The 21,870-nt window shown below is 46.1% G+C and overlaps 1 protein-coding gene across 3 annotated transcripts; it reads right to left on the bottom strand.

Annotated features, from left to right (window-relative positions):
• Nucleotides 1–7,129: 7,129 nt before the first annotated feature.
• LOC140461001 (uncharacterized) lies at nucleotides 7,130–11,421 on the bottom strand. 3 transcript variants are annotated; one of them, XM_072555767.1, is made up of 3 exons: nucleotides 11,363–11,421; nucleotides 10,468–10,716; nucleotides 7,130–8,590 (listed from the first exon to the last, which is right to left on the bottom strand). In XM_072555767.1, exon 3 carries the CDS (start codon nucleotides 8,583–8,585, stop codon nucleotides 7,281–7,283), a length of 1,305 nt encoding a protein of 434 aa, XP_072411868.1. In that variant the 5' UTR covers nucleotides 8,586–8,590; nucleotides 10,468–10,716; nucleotides 11,363–11,421; the 3' UTR covers nucleotides 7,130–7,280. The 3 variants fall into 3 exon arrangements, with proteins under 3 accessions (XP_072411868.1, XP_072411867.1, XP_072411869.1); XM_072555766.1 differs by lacking the exon at nucleotides 11,363–11,421 and adding an exon at nucleotides 10,882–11,255; XM_072555768.1 differs by lacking the exon at nucleotides 11,363–11,421 and having other exon boundaries at nucleotides 7,130–8,243; nucleotides 10,468–11,255.
• Between the last annotated feature and the right edge of the window lie 10,449 nt (nucleotides 11,422–21,870).

The following is a 21,870-nucleotide window of genomic DNA, read 5'->3' as shown; positions in this document are numbered from 1 at the left end:
GTATCTGCCTCCACTGTAGGATCTTGTTAAAAGGTCTTCTTAAAATCTAAATAGATCATGATTCTTCTTTGTATAACCTGCTCAATACTGTCTTTGATTTAGTTTGATTTGATTTATTATTGTCAAATGTACGTAGATACAGTGAAAAGTTTTGTTTTGGGTGCTGCAGATTATACCATATAAAGTGCAATAGGGTAATAAACAGAGCAATGAATACAATATTGCAGCTGAAGAGAAAGTGCACAGACAGCAAGATCAACATGAAATGTAAAATTTGAGAAGTCTATTCAGAAGTCTGTTAATAGCAGAGAGGTTGAGGTGTTACATGGAAATTTTACAGTGAGGATAGGAGTTGGGAGGTCATGTTGTGGCTGTACAGGACGTTGATTAGGCCATTTTTGGAATATTGTGTGCAATTCTGGTCTCCCTCCTATAGGAAGGGTATTGTGAAACTTGAAAGGGTTCAGAAAAAAAAGACAAAGATTTAGATTACCCACAGTATGGAAACAGGCCCTTCAGCCCAACAAGTCCTCACTGATTTTCCGAAGAGTAACCTCCTCAGATCCATTCCCCTACCCTATATTTACTCCAACTAACGTACCTAACACTATGGGCAATTTAGCATAGCCACATCACCTGACCAGCATATAGAATCATGGAGATGTACTGCACAGAAACAGAACCTTCAGTTCAACTTGTCCATGCCGACCAGATATCCCAACCCAAATCTAGTCCCACCTGCCAGCACCCGGCCCATATCCCTCCAAACCTTCCTATTCATATACCCATCCAGATGCCTTTTAATTATTGCAATTGTACTAGTCACTACCACTTCCTCTGGCAGCTCATTCCATAGACATACCACCCTCTGCACGAAAGAGTTGCCCCTTAGGTCTCTTTTATATCTTCCCCCACTCATCCTAACCCTCTGCCCTCTCGTTCTGGACTCCACCACCCCAGGAAAAAGACTTTGTCTATTTATCCTATCCAAGTCCCTCATGATTTTGTAAACCTCGAAAAGGTCACCCCTCAGCCTCCAACGCTCCAGGGAAAACAGCCCCAACCTGTTCAGCCTCTCCCTGTAGCTCAAATCCTCCAACCCTGGCAACATCCTTGTAAATATTTTCTGAACCCTTTTCAAGTTTCACAACATCTTTCCAATAGGAAGGAGACCAGAATTGCACACAATATTCCTACAGTGGTGTAACCAATGTCCTGTACAGCTGCAACATGATCCCCCAACCCCTGTACTCAATATGCTGACCAATATAAGAGCATACCAAATGTCTTCTTCATTATCCTATCTACCTGCGACTCCATTTTCAAGGAGCTATGAACCTGCACTCCAAGGTCTCTTTGCTCAGCAACACTCCCTTGGACCTTACCATAAAGTGTGTGGGTCCTGCTAAGATTTGCTTTCCCAAAATGCAGCTAAATTAAACTCCACCTGCCACTCCTCAGCCCATTGGTCCATCTGGTAAAGATTCTGTTGTAATCTGAGGTAACCTTCTTCACTGTCCACTACACCTCTCATCTACAAACTTACTAACTGTACCTCTTATGCTCACATCCAAATCATTTACATAAGTGAAGAATAGTAGTAGACCCAGCACCTATCATTGTAGCACTCCACTGGTCACAGAACTCCAGTCTGAAAAACAACCCTTCACCACCACTCTCTGTCTTCGATCTTTTAGCCAGTTCTGTATCCAAATGGCTAGTTCTCCCTGTATTCCATGAGATCTAACCTTGCTAACCAGTCTCCCATCTGGAACCTTGTCGAGTGTCTTACTGAAGTCCACATAGATCACATCTACCACTCTGCCCTCACCAATCCTCTTTGTTACTTCTTCAAAAAACTCAATCAAGTTTGTGAGACATGATTTCCCACTCACAAAGATATCTTTGGATTATGGGAGGAAACCCACACAGACAGAGGGAGAATGTACAAACTCCACACAGACAATCACCCAAGGTGGGACTCAAATCCAGGTCCCTGGCTTGTGAGGCAGCAGAGCTAACCACTGAGCCACCATGCCACCCCGAGATATTGGAGTGTTGGAGGCTGAAGGGTGACCTTGTAGAAGTTTATAAAACCATGAGGGGTGAAAATTTGTTGCTGGAAAAGCGCAGCAGGACAGGCAGCATCCAAGGAGCAGGAGAGTCGACGTTTCGGGCATGAGCCCTTCTTCAGGAATGAAGACTTTCCTCATTCCTGAAGAAGGGCTCATGCCCGAAACGTCGATTCTCCTGCTCCTTGGATGCTGCCTGACCTGCTGCGCTTTTCTGGCAACCCATTTTCAGCTCTGATCTCCAGCATCTGCAGTCCTCACTTTCTCCCAAAACCATGAGGGGGGTATGGATAGGGTAAATAGAAAAGGTCCTTTCCCTGTGGTGGGGGAGTCCAGAAGTAGAGGGCATAGGTTTAGGGGGAGAGGGGAAAGATATAAAAGAGACCTAAGGGGCAACTTTTTCCACACAGAGGGTGGTGTGTGTATGGAATGAGCTGCCAGAGGATGTGGTGGAGGCTGGTACATTTTCAGCACTTAAAAGCCATCTGGATGGGGATATGAATGGGAAGGATTTGGAGGGATATGGGCCAAATGCTGACAAATTAGACTAGATTAATTTAGGATATCTGGTCGGCATGGACGAGTTGGACTGAAGGGTCTGTTTCTGTGCTAAGGATATAGATGTTCCCCTTACCGGTCTATTCAGTGGCATCGTACACTCTGGGATTGGGAGTAGCCTCATCAATCTTTCTGTGGCTTCTTTGAAAAATTCCAGCAAGTTAGTCAAATGCAATTTCTCCTTTGGAAATCCATGCTGTTCTTCCTCAGCAACCCTCCTTTTTCCGGTGTGACTACTATTTCGGTTCCAATTAATTGTATCTGCTTGTTTCTCCACCACTTGAGCTTAACTTGTCTGTTCCGTCATTGCTAGGCCTGTCTTTACAACCTTTATTGAACAAGGACAAAACGCCTGCAATTCTTGAGTCTTCTAGCAACTCTCCTGAGTCCAGCAAAGACAGAAAGCCAAAGGCCAGTACCTCTGCAATTCCACTCACACATCCTCGGACACATTTCATCCAATCCCAGTGCTTTGTCGACTTTAAGTGTCGCCATCCTATCCTACACTTCTTCCTGATTATTTTCAACTATTCCAGTGACAGAGCTATCTCCTCGGTCACCATGGTCTGGGGTGCAGCTACACCTTTGGTAAAGACAACTGCAAAATTCCCATTTAACACCTCAGCTATGTTTCATGCCTCACGTGTAAATACCATTTTTGATCCCTAAATCGTATTATTACCATACTTTTACATTTCATCTGCTGTCTGAAGGATTCAGTAAGTAGGGATCAGAATGTCTTGTGATGACTGAAGCCGATGAGTTTCATCTTGCCAATTTTTAGTTCTAGCACTTGTTGTGTGATAAGTAATTTGATAAACTAGGAAAAGTGGAAGAATAGAGAGAGAGATGGTTGTGAAGTCGAGTTGAGCATTGTCAGTGTACATGGTGCCTCGAAAGCTAGTGCTTCGAAATAAACCTGTTGGACTATAACTTGGCGCTGTGTGATTTTCAACTTTGTCCACCCCAGTCCAATATTGGTAGCTCCAAGTCATAAAGGTGTGCACAGCACAGAAACAGACCCTTCAGTCCAACTTGTCTGTGCAGACCAGATATCCTAAACCAATCTAGTCCCATTTGGCCTATATCCATCTATTCACCTACCCAGCCAGATGACTTTAAATGTTGTGGTTGTACCAATTTTCACGACCTCCTCTGGCATCTTGTTCCAATAATGCACCACCCTCTGCATGAAGACATTGCCCCTCAGGTCTCTTTTTTGCTCTCACCTTAAATCTATGCAAACTAATTTTGGACTCCCCTAGCCTAGGAAAAAGACCTTGACTATTTACCTTATCCACGTCCCTCATGATTTTATAAACCTCAAAACAATCCCTCAGCCTCTGACACTCCATGGAAAAAAAAACCACCCAGCCTATTCAGCCTCTCCCTATAATTCAAATCCTCCAATCCCTGTAACGTCCTTGGAAATCTTTTCTGCACCCTCAACTTTTCAAGTTTAACAACGTTTTTCCTATAACAGGGAGACTAGAGTTGAATGCAGTATTCCAAAGTGGTCTTAGCAATGTCTCTACAGTTGCAACATGACATCACAACTCCTATCCTCAATGCACTGACCAATGAAGGCAGCCCTGTCAAGTGCCTTAGTCTACCTGTGACTTCACTTTCAAGGATCTATTTATTTGTACCCCTACATCTCTGTTCAGCAATACACCCCAGGGTCCTGCCATTAACCGTATAAGTCCTGCCCTGGTTTGCCTTACCAAAATGGCAGCACCTCGTATTTATCTAAATTAAACTCCATCTGTCACTCCTTGGTCCGTGTCATTAAGATCCCATGGTGCTCTGAGAGAACCTTCTTCGCTGTCCACTGCACCACCGATTTTGATGTCATCCGCAAACTGTACCTCCTATAGTCACATCCAAACCATTTATATAAATGACCAAAAGCAGTCAACCCAACACTGAACCTTGGCAGACACTGCTAGTCACAGGCCTCCAGTTTGAAAAACAACTCTCTACTACCACCTTCTGTCTTCTACCTTCAAGCCAATTTTGTATCCGATCGGCCAGCTCCCCCTGGATTCCACATGAACTAACCTTACTGACCAGTCCATCATACGCAACCTTGTCACGTGCTTTGCTGAAGTCCAAACAGACAAAAATTACTACCTTCTTTAATCTTCTTTGTCAACAGAAACATGTTGACTATCTCTAACCAGTCCTTGCCTTTCCAAATGCAGGCATGTCCTGTCCCTCAGAAACCCTTCCAGCAACTTGTGCAACACTTTCGTAAGGCTCATCAGTCTATAGTTCCCTGGGTTTTCCTTACTGCTTTTATTAAATAGTGGCACCACATTAGCCAACCTCCAGTCTTCCAGCACCTCACTGTCAATAATATAAGTATCTCAGCAAAGGGGCCCAGCAATCTTTTCTCTAGCTTCCCACAACGTTCTGGCATTCACATGATCAGGTCCAGGGGATTATATACCTTTATGCATTTTAAGATCTCCAGCACCTGTTCTTCTGTTGTCCCTGACACTTTTGCAAGACATCACTATCTATTATCCCAGATGTGTGGCTTCTATTTCTTTCTCCACAGTAAATACTAATGTGAAATACATGATGGCTCAGTGGTTAGCATTGCTGCCGCACAGTGTCAGGGACCAGGGTTCAATCCCAGCCTTGGACGAATGTCTGTGTGGAGTTTGCACATTCTCCCCGTGTCGGCGTGGGTTTGCCTCAGTTTCCTCCCACAGTCCAAAAATGTGCAGAGTAGGTGAATTAGCCACGCTAAATGGCCCATAGCGTTCAAGGATGTATAGGTTAGGTGCATTAGCCAGGGGGAAATGTAGGGGAATGGGTCCAGGGCGGGCTACTCTTCGGAGGGTCAGTGTGGAGTTGTTGGGCTGAAGGGCCTGTTTCCACACTGTATGGATTCTATGAAATATTCATACATCTCCTGGGGTTTGACACACAGACCACTTTGTTGGTCTCTACCGCGCTCTGTTCTTTTCCTCGTTACTCTTTTGTCCTTCACGGCTTCTCCTTCATCCTATTTGCCAAAGCTATCTCACGTCCCTTTTGGTCCTCCTGATTTCCCTCTCTTACTGCCCTTTTATTCCTCTCGGAATTCACTTGATCCCAACTGTCACATTCTTCCTTCTTTTCCTTGACCGGGGGGCCTCAATTTCTGTAGTCATCCAGCATTTCCTACACCTATCAGACCTAGCACTGTGTACTTAGAGTAACATATTGTCTCTGAACTCTCATTATCTCATTTTTAAAGGCCTTCCATTTTCCAACCATCCCTTTAACTGTGAACAGGATATTGGTCGACGTAAAAACCATCACACTATTTTTGGATCATGTCACTTACGGGTGGCACGGTGGCTCAGTGGTTAGCACTGCTGCCTCACAGCACCAGGCTCCCAGGTTTGTTTCCGGCCTCGGGCAATGTCTGAGTGGAGTTTGTACATTCTCCCTGTGTCTAAGCGGGTTTCCTCCCACAGTCCAAAGATGAGCAGGTTAGGGTGAATTGGCCGTGCTAAATTGCCCCTAGTGTTCAGGGATGTGCAGGTTAGGTGCAGTGGTCAGGGGTAAATGTAGAATAATATTATAGGGGAATAGGCCTGGGTGGGTTACTCTTCGAAGGCTCGGTGTGGACTTGTTGGGCCAAAGGGCCTGTTTCCATACTGTAGGGATTCTATGACGAGAAGGATGGACACAGGATATATTTCAAGAGGAATCTAATACCAGACTTTGGAGGGGAAAGTGATGATAGAGTTGAGTTGGTAATTTGGAATGACGGTGGGATCAACTTTTTTTTAAGATGGGTGATGATAGTGAATTTAAGCAGGAAGGGGGGCAGCACAAGGAGAGAACTGTAAACAATATGGGAAAGTTGGGTTGTCAGAATCTGAGAATCTGATCAAGGGAGCAGAGGTGGGTCTCATTGACAAGAGCAACTCGAACAGGGCAGGAGAGAAGAGGGAAGAGGAACTCGAGGAACCAGCAAGGAGCAAGAAGGAATGTTGGAGGTAGTTTGACCAATTAATCAAGTGAAAGGACAATGGTCTCAATGTTAGCGTGAAAGAAGCTGTGCAAACTCCATACACTTGTCTAGATTAGATTAGATTCCCTACAGTATGGGAACAGGCCCTTTGGCCCAACAAGTCCACACTGACCCTCCGAAGAGTAACCCACCCAGACCCACCCCCCCCCCCATATTTACCCCTGACTAGTGCACATAACATGTTGGCAATGTAGCATGGCCAATTCACCTGACCTGCACATCTTTGGACTGTGGGAGGGAACCGGAGCACACGGAGGAAACCCACGCAGACACTGGGAGAATGTGCAAACTCCACACAGACAGTTGCCCGAGGCTGGAATCGAACCTGGGTACCTGATGCTGTGAGGCAGCAGTGCTAACCACTGAGGCACCGTGCCGCCCCTTTATTGGAGGTAAGGTTGGAGGAGAGCCCTTGTAAAGAATATAAGTTGTTGGAGATTTTAAAAAGACTCAACACCCTGTGTTTCGCAAAAAGCCGAATTACCTCGACCTTTATTCGAAACATCTGCTCTCCCGCAACTGGGCTGCGGCTTATGAACACCAGCGGAAATAGACCCCCAGTGAACAAGGTTCAGTCCTGCATGTGAGTAAACGACATCATCCAATCACCAATGTCACTGGTGAACCCGCTGGTGTGTCAGCAGGCTAGACGAGGTCGTGAATCCCTTCCCGCACTCGGAGCAGGTGAACGGCCTCTCCCCGGTGTGAACCCGCTGGTGGACAGCGAGGTCAGACGATCGCCTGAACCCAGCCCCACAGTGAGAGCACCTGAACGGTCTCTCGTCGGTGTGGACACGTTGATGGGACATCAGCTCCCCGGAACTTTTGTAGCTCTTCCCACAGTCTTCGCACCTGAAGGGCCTTTCATTCTTGTGAACGCGTTGGTGCCTCAGCAGGTTGGACAGCTGGGTGAAGCCCTTCCCACACTCGGAGCAGGTGAACGGCCTCTCCCCGGCGTGGATCTGCTTGTGTCTCAGCAGGTCGGAAGACCGAGTGAATCCTTTGCCACAAGCCGAGCAGCTGAAGGGTCTCTCTCCGGTGTGACTGCGCCGGTGGACAGTGAGGTGCGAAGATTGTCTGAACCCGGCGCCGCAGTGAGAGCAGCGGAACGGTCTCTCCCCGTTGTGGACCCGTTGGTGTTTCAGCAGGTGGGACGACCGAGTGAAGCCCTTCCCACACTCCGAGCAGGTGAAAGGCCTCTCGCCAGTGTGAAGCCGCTGGTGCGTCAGCAGTTCGGACGACTTAGTGAATCCCTTCCCACACTCAAGGCAGGTGAACGGCCTCTCCCCGGTGTGAGTGCGCTGATGGATTTCCACTTCGAAGGGGTAGTTGAAGCCCTTCCCACAGTCCCTGCATTTCCATGGTTTGTCCCCGGTGTGACTGCGCTTGTGCCTCGACAGGCCAGAGGAGCGGTTGAAACCTTGCCCGCATTCAGAACAGGCGTACCTTTTGTCCCCACCGCGAATGGTGCTTTTTCCTTCCATGTCCAAAACCCGACGGTGCTCAGATCCTGATGAAATGAGCGCCTCCGTCAATTCTTGGTGGTTCCTGCCCGAAAACGGACCTGTTCCGAAGCTCTGGAAAACGTATTTAAAACAAGGCAAAAAAAAAAACAAAAAGGCACTGAGAGAATCCAGTAGGAGAACGTGAGGATCGCAGATGCCGGAGATCAGAGTCGAGAGTGTGGTGCTAGAAAAGCACTGCAGGTTCAGGCAGCATCGGCTCTGATACCTGATGAAGGGCTCATGCCTGAAATCGATTCCCCTGCTCCTCGGATGCTGCCTGTGCTTTTCCAGCGCCACACTCGCAACACAGAGAATCCATAAACACAAAGGCAGGCTGGGCAGTGGAGGTGAAAGAATTTGGTAGTTTGTGAGGCAGGCGCTGGGGTTAAACGTAACCATGAAAGGTGACCTCATAAAAACTGGAATGGAAAATTAACAAAATTAACATTTACTGTGAAATCTGAAAGAGAATACTTTGCTAAATTTAATACTCTGCTGAATCTTGCAGGTAGACAGCCTGGGTTTGCTGAACTTTGCAAGCAGACAACCTGACCTTGCAAGCAGCCAAATTCAGCAAAGTCAGGGGAAACATAAAGACAGTAAGCAATTATATCAACAGCAAAAGAATGAGCTCAAATGTTCCCAGCTCTTGTCCTTGAGCGCGTGATAAGGATAAGCGAAATATAGTATAACGAGAATGTGAAAGTTGTTCAGGGCCCTTACGTAAGGCATTTTTGCCAAGTGTATTGGGCCCGCTGCAGAGGTTACAGTAAAGCTTTTTCTTTGCTCTTGCCAGCATTTGAGTCAAGTCGATTTGATTTCGACAAAAACCCACTGGTTTGTTGATGTCTTTCAGGGGAGGGCACCCAGTTTGGACTTACATAAGACTCTGGCCTCTCTGGGAGAAAGACAGCTGGAAGAGGAGAAAAGGGAGATAGACTTCAAACATTGATAGCTCAACCAAATATTTGACAGAATCTCTCAAAACCACAAACACGGCCATTAGAAAGACACTAGAGGGAGAACAGATTTAACGTTCCAAGTCCGACAGGACTCTTTTACAGATTTTTTTTTCATAGTTAACATCACACTGATCCTGCATGAGCTACTATTTGATGAAGCAATTCCCAACCTTGTGCCGATTTGGCCTGAAGAGACATTTCTACATTCACTCCTGAAAAAGTCTGTCTCTCTTTTTCTGTCTATGTCCCCTCACCCTGGTTTTTCCAAACAGTGGTAATAGTTCTAGTTCCTCTCTTATCAACATCACCAGTTCTAATTTACATCCTGCAAGCTTTGATCAAATCAGCTTTTAACTTTTGAATTTCAGGAATATATCCCTCAAATTAGGAAATTCTGGGAAAAAAAATCAGCAGATATAGCAGCTTCTGCACAGAGAGAAACAAAGTTAACATTTCAAATTTGTTTTTTTTAAGAATGTACGAGGTGAAACATTTTGGCACAAGGAATAGGGTCAGTGGCTGTATATTAAATTTTAGAGATATATAGAGTGTGCAGGACTTGGGGGATAATGTGCAAAACCCTTAAAGGTAATGGGATATATTGAGAAAACTTCACAAAATATATGACATCTTTGGCTTCATAAATAGAAGTTTATGAGAACAAACTCAGGGAAACTATACTGGCTGAATAAAGGAAATTTAATTACATGGTTAGTTTGGGTTTGTTCAGCTTTAAGAAAAGGGTTTGGGGTGAGATTTCATAAAAGTGTACAAGATTTAAACAGAAACAAAATCAGAAGTTACTAGAAAAGTTCGGCAGGTCTGCCAGCATCGGTGAACAGAAATCAGAGTTAACATTGAGTCTGGTGACTCCGTTTAAACAGGTTTAGATAAGGATGACAAAAGAAATACTCTTTCCAGTGGATGATGCCACAAAGATTAGGGGATACAGGTTTAAGGTGTTGGGAAAGAAATAGCAGGTCAAGAATTATTCATTATGCACTGACTGGTAATATGCAGAATCTGCTGCCTATAAGGGTGGCAGAATTGATTCTATTAAGGACTGATGAAGGAAATTGGATGAACACTTGACAGGAAATAAACTTGCACGGCTTTGAGTAAAGAGCAAGAGCTTGGGACTGACTGGATCATCCTGCAGAGAGCTGGCATGGATTGAACAGGTTTAATGTCCACTATCTGTACCATAATAAATCTATGGCAGATTTACTTAACACCTGCTCACAGCCTAACCATACTGACGGTATGGTCTAAATAGGACTTTGCATACTTCTACAACCACATTTGTATCTGAAATCTTTTCCGACAGAACGAACCTTTTTCCTTCCACTGTCAAGTGCCGTTGATATCCAGGTCCTCGTTTGATCTTGATGTTTAAAGAAAAAGTCATTCAGGGACAAGACCCTCAGTGGCTACGGCAGTGATTATTCCCAATCTGCAACTGCCCTGGAGAAAATAGTGGTGAAGATCCTCCACTGCAGTCTTTAACGGGTAGTATACCACGGTGCTGTTACGAATTAGTTTGGTTGGAGTGTCCCGTCCGCGAATCCTTCCAAATGAACAACCTGCAAGAGTATTTTGCAAAACAAAATCCCTCACTGTCAGTCCAGGATAGAAATTCAGAACAGACAAACATTGTTCTTGGTTTTGAGTTGGCTGCCTGTGAATACTCCCCTTCTAACCCTCTGCCAAAGGATTTTACAAAAAAAAAACCAAATTCCCTCACTCACAGTTCAGGAGAAAAACTTAGAAGGGGTGAACATCTCTCTTGGTCTGAGTGACCTGTCAAAGGCAGCGCATGCGCCCTGCTGCATATTGCCCCCTACAAATAGAGCGGCCACGCCAATGCCCCGCGGAACATTGACCCCAACAATGATGGCGACAGTAACTGGGGCCCGTCAGCTTCCCGGGACCCGCAGCTGTTTTCCCATTTGCTGCAAGCGGAAGGACCGGGAGTTCCTGATTTGGATCTGAGCGCCTAGGTCGGGTGTTTATGAGCCCTCCAAGGTCTGGAATTCATTTGCACTCCCCGTTGTTCCTCTTCTGGCCCTTTTTCCTCCTTCGGCTCCTGCACTTGCCCAGGCTTCAGCCTTTTGCGTCTGCGCAGGAGCTACGCACGAGTGTGGACGGTCACGCGCCTGTCCCACCCCAGCTCCGCCCCCGCCCATCCCTCTATGCCTATTGGCCATAACCACTGCCAATCACGCGGACCCGTTTGTGAGGGGATGCGATCCCGAAGCTGCTGATCGTTCCCAGCGCTTTCTATTGTCCACTGGAGTTGCAGGCTTTGCGTCTGCGCAGGGTTTCGTCCGTGTGTGGACGGTCACGTGCCTTTCACCCAGTCCGGGGCTCGTCCCTACAGCCCCGCCCACCCCCTCTATGACTATTGGCCATAGGCACTGTCAATCACCCAGATCCCATTGTGAGGTAATGCCGACGTTGCCCGAGGTGACCCTGAGTTCTGATTGTTCCCAGTGTTTTCTATTGTCCATTGGAGCTGTTGGGGGTTCAGGTGTCACATGATCAGGTTGCTGTTTACTGACCTCCCCAAGGCAAGGGATTAGCTCCTTCACTGACCCCCAAGGGACGGATTGGCATCTTTACTGTTCCCAGGATTTGGGGTTTGCAGCTTTACTGTTTGCAGGACAGGGATTAGCACCCTCTGTGTCCCCAGAACAGGGATTTAGCACATTTACTTTGAAGGAGAAAAATCCACCTTCTATCCCGAATCCCTGTTTACAGTAGCTCGGGGTGACCATAAAATATCGGAGCAGAAGTAGAGCATTGAGCCCATCCAGGTCTGCTCTGCCATTTGATAATGGCTGATCATGGTTTGCAAACACCTTCTCCTGCCTCCTTCCCCTCATGAAGCAAGAAGCTATGTCCACCTGTCTTAAACATACTCAATGACTTGGCCTCCACGGCTCTCTGTGGCACTGAGGACGGCAGAGTCACCACCACCTTTTGGCTGAAGAAATTCCTCTTCAACGTAGTTCTAAAGGGTCGTCCCTTCAACCTGAGTCCATGTCATGGGTCCTAAACTCTCCTACTTGAGGAAACTAAAACCACTGGGTGGAGGATGTTCTGACCCTGTATTTTCACGTGGAGCATCCTTAACACTGATCCAGCTCCCACAGAGCCAGCTGTCAGAGTGAACAGGGTGTCTGACAATCCTGTTCATTCTTTTTTTCCTTCCCCACACGACCGGTGTTCATCCAATTCTGCCTCTATGGATGTTAGGCGATAGTACTTACTTTACCCCAGCATCCATGTGTCAGACACAGTGGAAAAATAACAAGCGAGTAAATCTTTATTTATATTCCACCACCAGGAAAAAAGGAAACACCCGAGTGGCTAGTGACAAGCAGTGCCCTTCACAAGAGAGGGCAATGTTGCGTGATCAAAAGGTGAAGGGGAGGGGGAAGGGATTAAATCAAAATAGATTTGGAGGGGGAAATAAAACACTCCACTCCCTGCGGTGTCCATCTCTCCCTGAAAATCTCAAGGGGGTTGGTGGAACAATCCTGTTCAAGTCTGTCATCCAGGGCTCCCTGATTGGACTGGTTTAATAGCCCCAATCAGGGAACCCATATTCTGGCTGACCTCATTACAATCACTACATTCCTCCCTCTTTCAGTCCATGGACATAGGTTGATCCTTTCTCTCTAGCTCCTCCAGGGGTGTTTCACCACTGGTTCAGGCTCATCCAACGCTGCCTCTGATACAGATTAAATGCAATGCACATTAGTTCATCTGTTGTGCCCGGACCGTCTTGGAAGACCCATTCTCATTTTTCAGTGACGACATCCACTGTGTCCAACTCAGATTTCGAGGTATCACCAATGTTTGATAGAGAAGTAGACACATGGATTCTGGAACAGTCAGAAAGCCTGTCGGGGTGCAGGGCATGTTTTGCCCTTGCACTGTTTGCAAGTTTGCAGCTTTCATATGGTCCACATGCTTGTTAAGAACTGTTGCACCAACTCAAACTATATATGTCAATGGACCTGACCTCGCATCCTCTTGCCTCGCATCCTCTTGCCCCTGCAAGGCCATTCCTGTGGCCCCTACACCAAACTTCAATGCCTGAAGTAAACTGTCCCACTTAGCAGGGTCTTGTGACCAGCCATGGCATTCCTGATGGCTGTCTCTATCACCAACCCCCTCCCTCAAATATCTGGGAGGATCAGGTTTGACCTGATGTGGAGTCTTCTCCTTATTTGCAACTCTGCTGCAGCCATCCCTATAGTTGTATGAGGGGTGGTCCTATAAACTGTTTGATAGCTAGAGAAGCTGTAGGCTGTTTAATAAGCCTGCCTTCAAGGTTTGGACAGGTCTTTCTGCCAGACCATTGGATGAATGATGATTATGGAGCTGTGCTTATATGTTGGATACCATTTGACTTCAGAATTAGAATCCCATCAGTGTGGAAACAGGCCCTTCGGCCAACAAGTCCCTCCAAAGAGTAACCCACTCAGACCCATTCCTCATCCCTATATTTACCCCAGATTAAAGGAACTAGCCTACACATTCCTGAACACCTAACCTGCACATCTTTGGATTGTGGGAGGAAGCTGGAGCACCCGGATGAAACCTATGCAGGCACTGGGAGAACGTGCAAACTCCACACAGACAGTCGCCCAAGGTCGGAATTGAACCCGGGTCCCTGGCACTGTGAGGCAGCAGTGCTAACCACTGAGCCACGGTGGCGTTTCCTTTACTCAAATGTAATACTGGTAAATGATGGCTCGTGATCTGTGACCAACACTTCCAAGAGTCCTTGTATTGCAAAAGATGTATGTAGCTTTTCTACCATTGTCCCTGTGTTTGACGAATGAACTCTATGCACGTCCAGCCACACTGAGTGCACAACCACAATGACTAAGAACGCTGAGCCCCTTGAAAGGAACTGGATGGTCAATGTGTAACCAATTCCAAAGTTTACCCGGTCAATCCCACGAATGTGGTGGATCTGCTGGCAGGAAGTTTTGTCCTTGTTGGCATTCTGGGCACTGCCCCACCAATGCAGCTATGGTCTGTGTCAAATCCTGGCCCCTAAACACAACTTCATGCCACCATCTTCAGATTGGAAGCCGCGGGATGGCCCTGTTGGAGTTCAGCCAGCATCTGCTGGAGACCTTTGCTTCCCGGAGTAATATGCTGTCAACTACTGTGATCTGGTCTCTCTCTGGATTCAGAGGGGTTTCAGTTCTGGTTTTCTCAACCTCTGAGTTTCCCCCATCACCACCAGCTGTTTCAGTCGTGCCAGGACAGGATGTCTCTGTGTCTGAAGTCTGAAATTGTCAACTGTGGCCGGGAGTGTGTCCACAAAATTTAAAACCATTACAGACTTTTCCTGTGGCGGTGCTACCAGTGGTTTATCTGCTAACAGGAAGTGGCTCAATGCATCTGCATTTGCAACTAGCCATCAAGACAGTGTTCCAACTTGTAATTAAATGCACTTCAGGTGAAAGCCATTGCTATGGTTGGCACTGTATTGTCCTCTTTAAATAGACTTGGCAGGGCCTTGTTGTCCTTTATTGTTACAAATTTATATCCATAAAGGTATTGGTGGAACTTCCTGACTCCAAACATGACTGCCGAATCTTCCTTCGCTATCTGGGCATATTTATGCTCTGAATTAGCCAAAGTCCTGGATGCATAGTCCTGGGGTGGCACGATGGCTCAGTAGTTAGCACTGCTGCCTCACAGCGCCAGGGTCCCAGGTTCAATTCCAGCCTTGGGCGACTGTCTGTCTGTCTGTGTGGAGTTTGCACATTCTCCCCGTGTCTGCGTGGGTTTCCTCCGGGTGCTCTGGTTTCCTCCCACAGCCCAAAAGATGTGCAGGTCAGGGTGAATTGGTCATGCTAAATTGCCCACAGTGTTAGGTGCACTAGTCAGAGGGAAATGGAACTGGGTGTGTTTCTCTTTGGAGGGTTGGTGTGAAGTGGTTGGGCCGAAGGGCCTGTTTCCACACTGTAGGGAATCTAATCTAATCATATGCTGTCAGGCCTTCATCTCAAGTGTACCATCTACGAGCTAATAGTCCCCCGATGGTGTATGGGAAGGCTTCACATGTCAGAGTTTGCTAATACTTTTGAGGATGACAGCTGTTTCTTTACTTTCCTGAAAGCTATGACGTGGCTCCACAACCAGTCCCAAAGCTGAACCTTTTTAAAGAGTTCATGCAAAAATGGAGGCTAGGTTATTGTGAGAAAAGATTTGCTAACCCACGCTAGGCCCACAAAAGCAAATTGGCCAAATTGTACCAAGAACACCCAGAATTCCCCGAGCAGCTCACGAACTGGGTCAGACGGGACGCAGGCAATGGGATACGCTTTTAAGCTCCCGTGGACATGACGAGAGATCTCAAAGCCCTCAGGGCAATTTCACAACCCCGCAATACCAAAGCCACACAAAGAGCAGGACAGACAGAGAGGCACCACAGGACAATGGAAGCACCTCACCACTCCAGGAAAGACTTTAACACCTTCCTGGGAAGATGATGGAACCATGATAGTGTCAGGATGCTGCTTTGTGTGAAGGAACAGGACATTCATCCGATAAACTGTTTTCCAATTAGCACCCTTGCGACTAAAATACTCCCATTTCCAGATACATTGTAGTTTCCCGTTTCTTAATCCGTGTCATTGTGCAGCAATACTATCGTCCTCAGCTGAGGTCTCATCCTCGGCTCTGGGAGGAGAAATCAAATTCTCTATGCAGACTGTCAGTTCTGTGTCAGTTGGTCTGTTTTCTCCTCCGGTGATATCACTTGCAATGAACTGTTTGTCAATTTCACTTTGAGCTGTGTTTTGTGATCTCTAACCTACTGGGCAAATTTCTCCGACAGTTACATTTGAACCTTCTGGAATAATTCACCAGCCCAAGGAAAGCTCTAAGCTCTGATACAGAGGTGGAAGCTGTAGCATCTTTGATCGCCCGATCAGGTCAAATAGGTCACTTGGGGTGCATTGAACATGTGTATTTCCCTTCTACGCAGTATGGGAGTAACATCTTTGTGTGGCTTTGGTATTGCGGGGTTGTGAAATTGCCCTGAGGGCTTTTAGATATGTTTGGGAGCAACATCTAAGAGTAAATCCAAATCCCTTTAATGCTCCCTATCAGTTGTCACTGTTATTAGCATGTTAGCTCGATAAATAGTGATCTGGAATAGACCTTGTAAAAAGTTTTCCATTGTCCCCTGAAAAATTGCACAGGCTGGTGATAGCCCAAATGGCCGTCTTGTATATTAGTACAAATACTTATGGAGGTTTTGTTTACTTCTGGGAGGACTCGTCTAACTATATGTTTGGATTAGTGGTGCTGGAAGAGCACAGCAGTTCAGGTTTTCAGCATCTGCAGTCATTGTTTTTATCTTGTTGATTTTAACCATATGTTTGGCCCGGCTTGCGCCCAGCTTCACGAAGGACCGCAGTACCCCCAACGCCGCCAGCTTTGCATATAAATCCTCAAAGCGAGAGATTGAGTATCTATCCGACTGCGAAGAGCAGTTCACCGTTTGCTTCAAATCCCCACAAAGGTGAACTGACCTGACTGCCCATTCCACAGACTTGGAGTGACTTGAAGATTCCTTTGCTTTCCAGCCTCCTGATGTTTGCCTCTACCTTTGCCCGTGAGGCGAGCGGCACTGGGTGGGCCTTGCAGAGGCGTGGAATTGTCTCCTGGTCAACGTGCAAGATGGTCTTGGCCACTTTGACAGCCCCCATAGACCTTCCTGAAAAAGACTTCTGAGCATTTAATTAGGACTGCCCTCAGGCAAAACCATTCTCTAATCCAAAAAGAAATGTCGCGCCAATCTAAGGGAACTTTTCTCAACCAATTTCACCCCATCGGGTTTGGGCCTGAGCTTTTGACTACAATCTATGGCAACTGAACCGGCTGCTCCTCAGACCACAACCAACGTTGTACCCTAAATCTGTGTAGGTTCCCCGATACAGGTTCTCGGTCTAGCTGAGGTCTTGCGCAAATTTAAGTGTTGGAGTCCAGAGTGAATTTTGTTAAAGACTGGCTGTGCTGGCCTCGACCTCCATTCGAACTGGGTGACCATTTAACCAAACGTTATTGTGATTCGTTCTGATTCAAATGTCGCTCAGCAAGTTCACTGTTCCAAATCAGATGTAGCCTGGCGTTCCAAGGTGTGATCTCGGATGGATCCTGGCTGAGGAGTTCCCTTACTCAATTTAGGTCCTTTGCTGTCTCACGTCCACGTACCGGCAGCAATTCCAATGGCTTGCCCACCCGGATCCTGAAGAAAATTTGGATGGCCAAGGCTTGGCTTTGTTTTGGGGTTTTGCGATGGGATGACCTGGAGTCCCTCTGTCCGGATATGTCCTGAGTGAGGCCATGTGATTGCCTTCACTCAAGTGGTGTTGCCCCAAGCTCGGTTGGACTGGGAAGGATGTCCACTTCCATCAGAATACTCTGCAACTCAGATGCTGCACTTGCCACACTTTCCAATGATAAAGCCAGTTGTAGTGCCTGTTTGAAGTCCAGGAAGCTTTCATAGATGATAGGACACTATAGCGCAGAACAGGTTCTTTGGCCCTTGATCTTGCGCCGACCTGTGAACTAATCCAAGCCCATCCCCCTACACTATCCCATCATCATCCATGTACTTACCCAAGGATTGTTTAAACCTCCCTAATGTGGCTGAGTTGACTACATTAGCAGGAAGGGCATTCCACGCCCTTACCACTTTCTGTGTAAAGAACCTGCCTCTGACATCTCTCTTAAATCTATCACCCCTCAATTTGTCGCTAGGCCCCCTCATACAAGCTGACATCATCATCCTAAGAAAAAGATTTTCACTGTCTACCCTCTCTAATCCTCTGATCATCTTGTATGTCTCTATCAAATCCCCTCTCAGCTGCCTTCTTTCCAATGAGAACAGACCCAAGTCTCTCAGCCTTTCCTCATAAGACCAGGCAACATCCTGGTAAATCTCCTCTGCACCTTTTCCAATGCTTCCACATCCTTCCTGTAATGGGGCGACCAGAACCGTACACAGTATTCCAAGTGAGGCCACATCAGCGTTTTGTACAGTTGCAGAACAATTTTGCGGTTCCGGAACTCAATCCCTCTACAAATGAAACAACCTAACACACCGTATGCCTTCTTAACAGCACTATCCACCTTTCAGGGACCTATGCACATGGACTCCAAGATCCCTCTGCAGATCCACACTACCAAGAATCTTTCCATTGACCCAGTACTCTGCCTTCCTGTTATTCTTCCCAAAGTGAATCACCTCACATTTAGCTGCATTGAACTCCATTTGCCACCTCTCAGCCCAATTCTGCAGTTTATCCAAGTCCCCTGCAATCTGTAACATTCTTCCAAACTGTCCACTACTCCACCGACTTTAGTGTCCTATGCCTGTGTCTAAGTCATTTATAAAAATGACAAACAGCAATGGTCCCAAAACAGGTCCTTGTGGCACACCACAAGTAACCGGACTCCAAGCTGAATATTTTCCATCAACCACCACTAGCTGCCTCCTTACAAAAAGCCAGTTTCTAATCCAAACTGCTAAATCACCCTCAATCCCATGCCTCTGCATTTTCTCCAACAGCCTATCATGTGGAACCTATCAAAGGCTTTACTGAAGTCCATGTATACCACGTCAACTGCCCTACATGCTTGGTCACCTTCTCAAAAAACTCAATGAGGTTTGTAAAACATTGGCCTGGCCTTGATGAAACCATGTTGACTATCTGCAGTCAAATTGTTGCTTGCTAGATGATTATAAATCCTATCTCTCATGATCCTTTCCAAAACTTTTCCTACAACAGATGTAAGGCTCACTGGTCGATAATTACCTGGGTCATCTCTACTGCCCTTCTTGAACAAGGGTACAACATTTGCAATCCTCCAGTCCTCTGGTACCAAAACCTGTAGACAATGACACCTCAAAGATCGAAGCCAAAGGCTCTAACACCTCCTCCCTCACTTCCCAGAGAATCCTCGGATATATCCCATCTGGCCCAGGGGACTTGTCGACTTTCACTAATTTTAGAATTGGTAACACCTAACCTTTACTAACCTCGATCCTTTCTCATCTAATATTTTGTATCCCATTCTTCTCCTCACAATATTCTCCTTGAATGAAAACAGAAGAGAAATATTCATTTAGCATCTCTCCGATCTCCACAGGGTCCACACATAATTTCCCACTTCTGTCTTTGACTGCTTTATTCCTGATGGGCTTTTGCCCGAAACGTCGATTTCGCTGCTCGTTGGATGCTGCCTGAACTGCTGTGCTCTTCCAGCACCACTAATCCAGTATTTGGTTTTCAGCATCTGCAGTCATTGTTTTTACCTTGGCCCTACTCCTACCTAATCATCCTTTTATTCCTCACATACCTATAGAAAGCTTTAGGGTTCCCCTTTATTCTACCTGCGAAAGACCGCTCATGGCCCCTCCCTGCTCTTCTTAACTCTCTCTTTAAATCCTTCCTAAATAATCTGTAACTCTCCCTCGCCTCATCGTCACATGAGCCTTCCTCTTCCACTTATCAAGGGATGCAATTTCTGTAGTAAACCACGGTTCCCTTCCCTTATCACTTCCTTCCTGTCTGGGTTATCATCAGTCTTTGTCTGTGGAAGGAGACGTGTACATCTCTGGGAAAGTATTTCAAACATCAGTGTGACTAGGACAGAGCTGAGACCAGCACACACCTGAGTTTCAGTCTACAGTCTGTGGGAGGAGATTTTACCAGTTAACCATCCCGAAAGTGCATTATTTCATTCACAGCAGAGAGAGAGAGAGAGAGAGAGAGAGAGTGTTGTGTGTGTGTATGAATTGATTGTTTCTCTCAGAGACAAGGAGAGTCAGGTCATGGAGAAACCGTGGAAATGTGGGGACTGTGGGAAGGCATTCAGATCCCCATCTGATCTGGAAAGTCATCGACGCACACACACTGGGGAGAGGCCATTCACTTGTTCCAAGGGTGCGAAGGCCTTTATCGCATGCCTAGCTTACGAATACATGAAAGGATTCGCACCAGGGAGAAACCTCTCATCTGCTCCAAGTGTGGGAAGAGACTGGCTCGTTCATCCAACTTAAATAAACACCAAAGAACACACACTGTTGAGCGACCATTCGCCTGCCCTGAGCGGGGGAAAGGTTTTAATCAATTATCCACCTTGCGTGAGCGCCGGAGAACTCACACCGAGAAGAAACCATTCACCTGTCCTGTGTGTGAGAAGAATTTCACTCGGTTATCCAGGTTACACAGACACCAGAGAGGTCACACTGGGGAGAGACCCATTCCCCTGCTGAGTGTGGAAAGAGCTTCAGAGAGGGGTCCAACTTGCATGCACACCAGCGAACTCACAGCGGAGAATAAAAAAACATTCCCTTGCCCTGAGTGTGGACAGGAATTTTCGCAGCCAGCTTATAGAAACATCAGAGCACTCATTCCTGACGGACAGGATGCACATGTATTTGGAAAGGCAAGAACTGATTAGGGATCATCAACATGGCTTTATGTGAAGGAAATCATGTCTCACAAAGTTGATTAAGTTTTTGAAGAAGTAAGGGGTCTGTTTCCATGCTGTATACCTTTATAACTCTATGACCCTAAGATTGTCAATTGCTCCGAGTGAGGTAAACAATTCTCTTGGTCATCCTCCGTGCTGAGACACCAGCAAAGGCACAAGTGATGGCAGGGGTTAGATCTTGCAGTTATTGATACTGGTTAACACATCCAGGACTGAACGTGCGTATTAATCCTGAGCTGTTGAAGGAATGTGCCCCAGCCACGCTCTTCCACAATTCTGGAATTAGAAAAGAAAGCCCCTTTACAATTGGGTTTCAAGTCTGGAAGGACGCTGCTGGATGCTGGGAATATGCTGACAGATCAGAGATTGGGGCTAAAGTGGGATCTGTTCCTGACTGAAGGTGAAATGGCAAGTTTAAATTTCCAATCTGAAAGTTATTATGGTCCGAGGGTTCAAAATGTTTACAGTATGCTCCTGAGATGAAGAATCTGGCCAGTCTGTGTGTGCCTCTGCTGAAAGCAAATATGATGCACCAGGTAGAAACGATATTAGGCTAGAGATTGCAGCTCACCAATTGTATGCACATTAATTTGACAAAATATTTTGGTTTTATATATTTTATTTGTTTTAGTTCCAGCTCTCATTCATTCTCAGTCCCAAGGGCTCACCTTTTTTCCACTAAGTTCTTGTTGTCGCATTAATAGATCAGAAACAAATTAGTTATTAACTTTTAACTTGATCCTTGGAGGCTAACATCAAACTTAAAATTCTCATGTGTAGTAAACAGAGGGAAAGCTTTGGGAATAGGGTATAGTTTCTTTTATGATTTCAGTTATGACAATACTGGGTAAGTCCGATCCCAGAGTGAAACCTGTCCAGAATTTTAATTTTTTGCTATTTGGAGGTCAGTTGTTGAGGATATTCACAAAAGATTATCAATGTACTTTTAACGAAATGAAAAACAAAGCTTATTAAGTAGAAAAAGACCATATTGCACTTTACTAGGACTACAATGTCAGAATGATAGATTCAACTTTTTATCTTCAACAACAATGTTACAGATAATTAAACTTCAGTGAAGTGTCATAGTGTATCTATTTTAAAATTCATTGTTCAGGTTGCACGCTACATTAAAGTGTAGTGGACAGCGAAGAGGGTTACCTCAGATTACAACAGGATCTGGACCAGATGGG

Source organism: Chiloscyllium punctatum, chromosome 36 (genome assembly GCF_047496795.1).
Source record: "Chiloscyllium punctatum isolate Juve2018m chromosome 36, sChiPun1.3, whole genome shotgun sequence".
Classification (NCBI taxonomy): domain Eukaryota; kingdom Metazoa; phylum Chordata; class Chondrichthyes; order Orectolobiformes; family Hemiscylliidae; genus Chiloscyllium; species Chiloscyllium punctatum.
The sequence above is the reverse complement of the archived record's forward strand: the minus strand, read 5'-3'. Positions and strand labels throughout refer to the sequence as shown.